The 7,193-nt window shown below is 32.5% G+C and overlaps 1 protein-coding gene across 1 annotated transcript; it reads left to right on the top strand.

Moving 5' to 3' along the window:
* Positions 1 to 5,779: 5,779 nt before the first annotated feature.
* Positions 5,780 to 6,727, top strand: LOC103211740 (olfactory receptor 5V1-like). The gene has a single exon (XM_007957716.1). It carries the CDS (start codon positions 5,780 to 5,782, stop codon positions 6,725 to 6,727), a length of 948 nt encoding a protein of 315 aa, XP_007955907.1.
* The last annotated feature ends 466 nt before the right edge of the window (positions 6,728 to 7,193 follow it).

Raw genomic sequence — 7,193 nt, 5'->3', positions numbered from 1 at the left:
ACAGACAATAGAAAAAAAACAAAAACACCAAAATTTGACTCTTTGAAAATATTTTAAAAAATAAATGATAAATTCACAATAAAAATGGCAAGTGTTAGATACTATTATGTAAATTATAAATGTTGGGAATGAAGGAGTAAAATATTTAAAGAAAAATAAAGGAATCCTATTATCTTCTGTGTATATATATGTTTAGCAACTTAAATGAAATAGAATAATATTTAAAAATTTACAAGCTACCAAAATTCACTCAAGATAAAATACATAATATGACATGTTCTTTAATTCTAAAGAAAATTGAATCTTTACGTACCTAACTTCAGGGACAAAAATGAATAAATAAATAAATTAAATAATCTGGGATTCATATTTCATATATTCCAGGTTCCAATCATTAATGAACTTTGCCACAAGATAAAGTATGAGGCATACTGTCCATTATTACATATCTCTCTATATAAAAATGTAATACAAAATTAATAAGACTATGTAATAGATTATCCTTGTATAGTTCTATAAAATATAATTCATGTATCCAAAGAATTATTATTAAGTCATTAAGAAATAATGAAGAATGTGTTTCTCTGCAAACAGATGTTAAGAATTTTTTAAGTTTATATATATATATATATATATATATATATATGGTATTACTAATGCATATGGAATACCTTTGTGTAAGTAATAAAGGAAAATAAGAATACACATAAGGATCTAAGAACATTTAATATATTTTAGTAAGAAACACAGGCACAATATTAAAAAGAAAATGAAGTATATTATTGTGGTTAGAAATAGAGTAAGACGAAAGAGAATGGAAGTGAAAAGTCGAAGCATACGTTTTGTATACCCCTGTATTTGTATATGTTCTCCTTAAAAATAACATCATATTTAAGTGGATGAAAAAGAAAGTTATTGAAAATAAACAAGAAAAGCAACCTAACTGCATCTCAAATTTCTAGGGTAGCCAAAAACAATAAATCCAACAATGTAGGATCATCATATTCTATGTACAAAAATGTAATGCAATAAATTCTAAAGACAAAAAGAATTGTGATCTTGAACTTTGTTAGTGGTGGTAGTAATGCTGATTTAAAGAGCCAAACATCAAACTCACTGCTGTGAGTCAGGAGAAATTTATTGTAAGCTAGAATAGCATAGTGGCTAAGACACTTGCCTGCTAACCAGACCGCTGGCGGTTCAAACCCACCAGCCACTCCTCGGAAGGAAGGTTGGGCAATCCTACTTCCGTAGTGATACTGCCTCGGACACCCAAGGAGGGGTCGCTATGAGTCGGGGCCGACTCGACAGCACATAACAACAACAACAACAAGAGTAATTGAGGAAAATTATTATGTTCTTGAGAACTAGAATTTTCAGTAAGGGAAATGAAAATTATAAATAGAATGAGGAATAAAAGAAAGTTTAATTTAAGGTATTTTACTGATATTTTATTAGAATTAGAAGTGCTGGTATAAGTTCATGAATTTTAATACATATATTTCAAACACACATATAATCTTAATTTAAAATAGTACTTTTATTGATTTGCATATTTTTACATTCCATTTTGAAATCATTATACTGCTGAAAAATGAAGTTAGCAGTTACAGGTGAAATAAAGTTCAAATTTTACTCAATTTGGATCTAAAATGTGAAAAACACAATTTTTTCAAGTTCATGACAGCTAGTTTTAACAATATAGATGTGTGCAATAACGCCCAAAAATACTGTTAAATTTAACCTGTCATGAGGAATGCAAAATATTTAACTTGATATATAATCATATTTTCTGGAGTGATTATTTAAATAACATATAATAATAATAATAATAATGTATTCTTTATTTTGCCTAGCAATGCAATTCTTGGAAAAACTCTTTTTTTTCCTGACTTATACCCTTACAAGAAAGAAAATTGTCACTCTCTAAAATTTAGATTTTTTTCAACTTATATTAAAACTTTAATTATGAACCAAGTACCCATTATTAAGCTGGCAGTGATTTAGATTTATCAAGCTTTGAAGCATATTCTCATTTAGAGAATTCTAATTGTTTTTTTTTTCCCCCAATGGGAAAATGGGCATAATATGAGTTACAGAATAAATTCCAAGAGGACTTTTATATATACATGAGGAGTTCGCTTTTCTTTACTGTCACATTTTTTAATTGGTTGAATCACATTGCTTTCTTCTCGTGGAAACATCACATTGGTAATGAAATCTCTGATACTGAAAAGACAAGAAAATTATGAACTACATTCCAGATTTTCCAAGCTAACATGAAAAATTGGTGCTTGTAAAGATGTAAGTCATGTGAAATTTTATACATTTAAGAAACTAGATAAATGTAAATATTAACTAAGTAGGAAAAAGTGAGCATTTTTAAATATTTGGGTTTGAACCACCAGCCACTCCTCAGAAGAAAGACTGTGCAATCTACTTCCATAGAGATAGTGCCTCAGAAACCCAAGGAGAGGTTGCTAGGAGTTGGACAGCGCTCCACGGCAGTGATTTTTTTTTTTTTTTTTTTGTTAATGTCGGTTGTGTCTACTAAGGAATATTTCTGACCATACACCTAGATTTACGTTCCATAGAAAATCAGGCCCAACAACCAGTAAAGAAATACTTAACCAGAGTAAGTGTTTACATTTTAGAAGTTTATTCGTTTTTTTTTATTCCTGTAATTTGTTAGTTATCAATCCATTGTTAGAAAATGAAGGTTGTATTCTTTAACAAAATAATTATTGAAAAAATTTAGTAGTCTGCTATATTTTAAGAAAAATGAATGTACAATTTCCTTGGTATTAATATACTTAATAAATTATATGTTTTGCATTATCTTAAGATCTAATATCGATCGGTGATGATTTTGCTTTTAACTACTTTTCTTTTTCTTTATGTGATAGAAAGTTGAAGTACTTAATTGCTACAAAGAAAACTTTTATATGTGTCATGTTTGCCTATGACCATATGTAACACATGGGAGGTCTGATGGCATAGTGCCTAAAACATTTGATTGCTAACCAGAAGGCTGGCAGTTCAAACCCACCAGAGACTCCTAGGAAAGAAGATTGGACAACCTACTTCTGTAGAGATACTGCCTCGGAAACCCAAGGAGAGGTCGTTATGAGTCAAATCACCTTGATGGCAGCGAGTTTTTTTTTTTTTTTTTTTAAACTATATAACAGGGAAAGACAGAAATTAAAACAAACAATAGCAACACCAAACGCTATTTCTTGGCAATTTGCCAGGGTAATAAGACCCTCCCCCGCCTTTCCTCCTGATGATCATTACATCTTTCACTGCCCATGTCTATGATAAACTCTGACTTCAACAAGCATTCTTAACGTCCTCATATCCTTACATTTACACAAAGTGATCTTACAAAGCAGATAGAAAAATCACATTTAATATGCACTTTTCTATTTCTCTCTGCAAATGAGCTATATAATACATCAGGTTAATAAAGAAAGTAATTGTCCTTAATAATATATTATTAACAAAAACATAGCTCCTATTTTTCTATTCAAAGGGAGAAACACATGAGATTTATATTCACATGTTTTTTAAAGTTATTGTTAATATAAATATTTTTCCATCCCTTTTGGACAATATCTGCATTCTATGGGCCAAGATTTAAAAATAAATTTGATTTAAAAATATAAAAAAATCAAGAGAAAATTTAGGGAATATGTATAATTATCTTTAAGTTACATGTAACCATAATATAGAACCAGTCTGGGGTTTTATCAGGAGATTATTGACTTGTTTCTTATATCTTTGTTTAGACAAAAGAAGTCAAATTAGTAGGTTTATATAAAAAAGAAAATGTGTCTTTAACATACAACTTAATATCTACATTTTCAAAATATATATTAAAATAAAAGTGTCTACTATTATATTCTCAAATTATTATATAACTACTATTATATATACTATTAATTACATACTATTAATTATTATATATTCTCAAATTATTAATATATAAACATATAGAGATATAATTTATGTAACTTTTAGAATCTTGGACATGTGGGGAATTTGAAAATTGATATAGCAGGTATTTGTTGTTTTTCAATCTTGCTTCATTCACTCTTTCAATAAACTTTGGTTGATGGAATGATCTTATAATAATTTCCTTTTCAGAATTTCATGATTTGAGCAGTGTCCACAGAGTTTTGTTGTTTTCTCCAGTATAGTACTGTACTGGTCTTCTCCTAAGTACTGTCAGCAGTTTTTACTACATCGTTCAGGAAACAGTAAACATGGTAGAAAATAATATTATCATTTGGGTAAATAAATAGATATGTGTATTTTGCATTATTTATACCACACATTTTATCTGCTCCAATAATTAATCCCAATTTTCTTTAGGCAAAAAGAAAGGAATGGTTACAGAAGGGGATTTCTGCATTTATATTTCTAACTACATATTCTCTTGGAACTTTCTGTCTCAAACATATGATATTAAAGAGAAAATTAATTTATAATGAGACATATAAAATACACAGGAGTACTGATTTGCACATCTTCAGTTAAAGTTAAGTTCTTTTTCTAAGTTGTCCTAAACATGGAGATTGTTTGGAATATTACAGTACATATGCAGGTAATCAGAAAATTAACAAAGGTTATGGGAGCTCTGGTGGCATAGTGCCTGAGGCATTTGATTGCTAACCAGAAGGCTGGTGGTTCAATCCCACAAGCCACTCTTCAGAAAGAAGATTGGGTGATCTACTTCCATAGTAGTATTGCCTTGGAAATCCAAGGAGGGGTCGCTGTGAGTCCAATCTGACTCCAAAGCAGTGAAAAATATGTGTTATATAAGTTCTAGCAATACAATTCTCAAAATTCTGTACATTCTTAGTTATTTTTGGACTAATAGTCAAAATGTACATTTTAAGGGGAAAGGGAGTTGAATATATATGTATGAGTGCTTTTTTGTTATGGTCACATTTACACAAGATCAATTGGGCTTCATTTATATTTTACAGATTAATTTTAATTTTATTAAGGTATACTTTTTGAAGATAGAACAAGACAACATTCACATTTCAATGAGTATGATTTTGAAGTTATTCAAAAATATTTTTTTCAGAGGAGGTACACACAATTTAGTCATTACTGCACCTAATATTTATATATCTACCTTTTATCTTGTGTCAGTTCCTTGCTAACATTGATTAACATACATCAAAGAATACTGCAGAGCTTCTACGTTTAATGACCTTAGTATTAAGAAAGTGCATAAAACTATATACATTGAGATAATACAATGAAGAATAAACTGTCTAAACAGAGGCAATATCTTTACTATCACCTTACACCAAATTTTGAAATCACTGAAGGGTTAACAATAATTGAAAAGGTAAAATTTTAAATGGTTCCTGGTTTAGAACTGAAAATAAACAGTATAAGAAATATCATGCATATAGGGATTGAAATATGTGGAATCTCTAGTTAACATTGTTGTTGTTGTTGTTATGTGCAGTCGAATTGGATCCGACTCATAGCGACCCCTCCTTGGGTTGCTGAGGCAGTATCTCTAAGGAAGTAGATTGCCCCATCTTCCTTCTGAGGAGTGGCTGGTGGGTTTGAACCGCCAGCCTTCTGGTTAGCAGTCAAGTGCCTTAGGCACTATGCTACCAGAGTAGCGAAATGCATCATCAGCCACACATCCACTATTTCTCAAGTGTTTCTCATCATTGCGTTCCTTGGTTTTGAGCCTGACCTGTGTCTATTTGTTCCATTCCCTACAGAAAGCCCTCTGTGGAGAGAGGAGATGGATGTCTACAACCAAACCACCATCAAGGAGTTCATCCTCATAGGGCTCTCTGACCTCCCACAGGTGCGCTACCCTCTTTTTGTGGCCTTTGCTGCTGTCTATCAAGTCACCTTGGTGGGAAATGGAGCCATTCTTCTTGCCATTGGGACTGAAAAAAAGCTGCACACACCCATGTATTACTTTTTGGCAAATCTATCCTGTTTAGACATTTTTTGCCCATCAGCTACTGTTCCCAAAATGCTTGAGAACCTCTTGGCCAAGAAGCAAAGCATTTCTTTTGTTGGGTGTGCTTTGCAGCTCTTTTTCCTAGTGGCCCTGGCTGGGACTGAAGTCTTCCTTCTCGCTGTCATGGCATATGACAGGTATGTTGCCATATGTTTCCCCCTTCGTTACACCCTCATCATGACAAAGGGGCACTGTATCCAGCTCACAGCCAGTACTTGGGCAGCAGGGTTTCTGAACTCCCTTGTGCACACGGTATTCACATTTCGCTTGACTTTCTGTAAGTCTAATCAAGTCAACCAGTATTATTGTGACATTCCTCCAGTGGTAGCCCTGTCCTGCTCCTCCACATATGTGGCGGAAATGCTTGTTGTAGTGTTAGGAGGTATCTTAGGGATCAGTGCCTTCCTGATCACTGGTATCTCTTATATCTACATCATATCCACCATCCTGAAAATCAGATCAGCAGAAGGGAAGCGCAAAGCCTTCTCTACATGTGCTTCCCACTTCATTGTGGTTTGTTTGTTCTACGGTACAACAATATTTACCTACGTCCGTCCCTCATCCAGTCACCACTCTGCAGCCAGAGACAGGCTCATTTCAATGTTGTATGGGGTTATTACCCCAATGCTAAACCCTATGATCTATAGCTTGAGAAACACAGAGGTAAAAGGAGCACTCAGAAAAGTTTTATGTCATAAGACAAGTTTACAGCAAGGATGATACTACTCATTTCCTTAGAAAAATTCATAGGAATTCATAGGGAATATTTATTTTCTGTTTATGTATAGTGGCATACTTATATAAACATTGAAATTAATACACATGCATAAATATAGTTACCAGTATGTCTATATATTAAGGTGGCACAGTAGGTAAGCATTAGGCTGATAACTCAAAAGTCAGCAGTTCTAACCCACTAGCTCTCAGCAGGAGAAAGCATTGACAGTCTGCTTCTGTTAAAATTAGAACCTTTGAAGTCATATGGGACAGCTCTACTCTTTCCTATAGGGTCAGAACTTACTTGTTGCCGATGGGGTTATATCTATCTATACATTTATATCTATCTTTATCTACTGGAAACATAAAAGTTATCATAAACATAAACATTCTTGTGAGTAAATAGGGAACTGTTGTGCACTGTACAAAAGGTAGAAACTGAGTCTTTCTTAAGTAAATGTGGATCTAT

The sequence above is a fragment of the Orycteropus afer genome, unplaced genomic scaffold, assembly GCF_000298275.1.
Source record: "Orycteropus afer afer isolate SDZICR_OR568_19922 unplaced genomic scaffold, OryAfe1.0 scaffold00782, whole genome shotgun sequence".
Classification (NCBI taxonomy): domain Eukaryota; kingdom Metazoa; phylum Chordata; class Mammalia; order Tubulidentata; family Orycteropodidae; genus Orycteropus; species Orycteropus afer.
The sequence above is the reverse complement of the archived record's forward strand: the minus strand, read 5'-3'. Positions and strand labels throughout refer to the sequence as shown.

Excerpts from the sequence above, each read along its gene's own strand:
- LOC103211740 (XM_007957716.1), top strand. The coding sequence starts at position 5,780 with ATGGATGTCTACAACCAAACCACCATCAAGGAGTTCATCCTCATAGGG.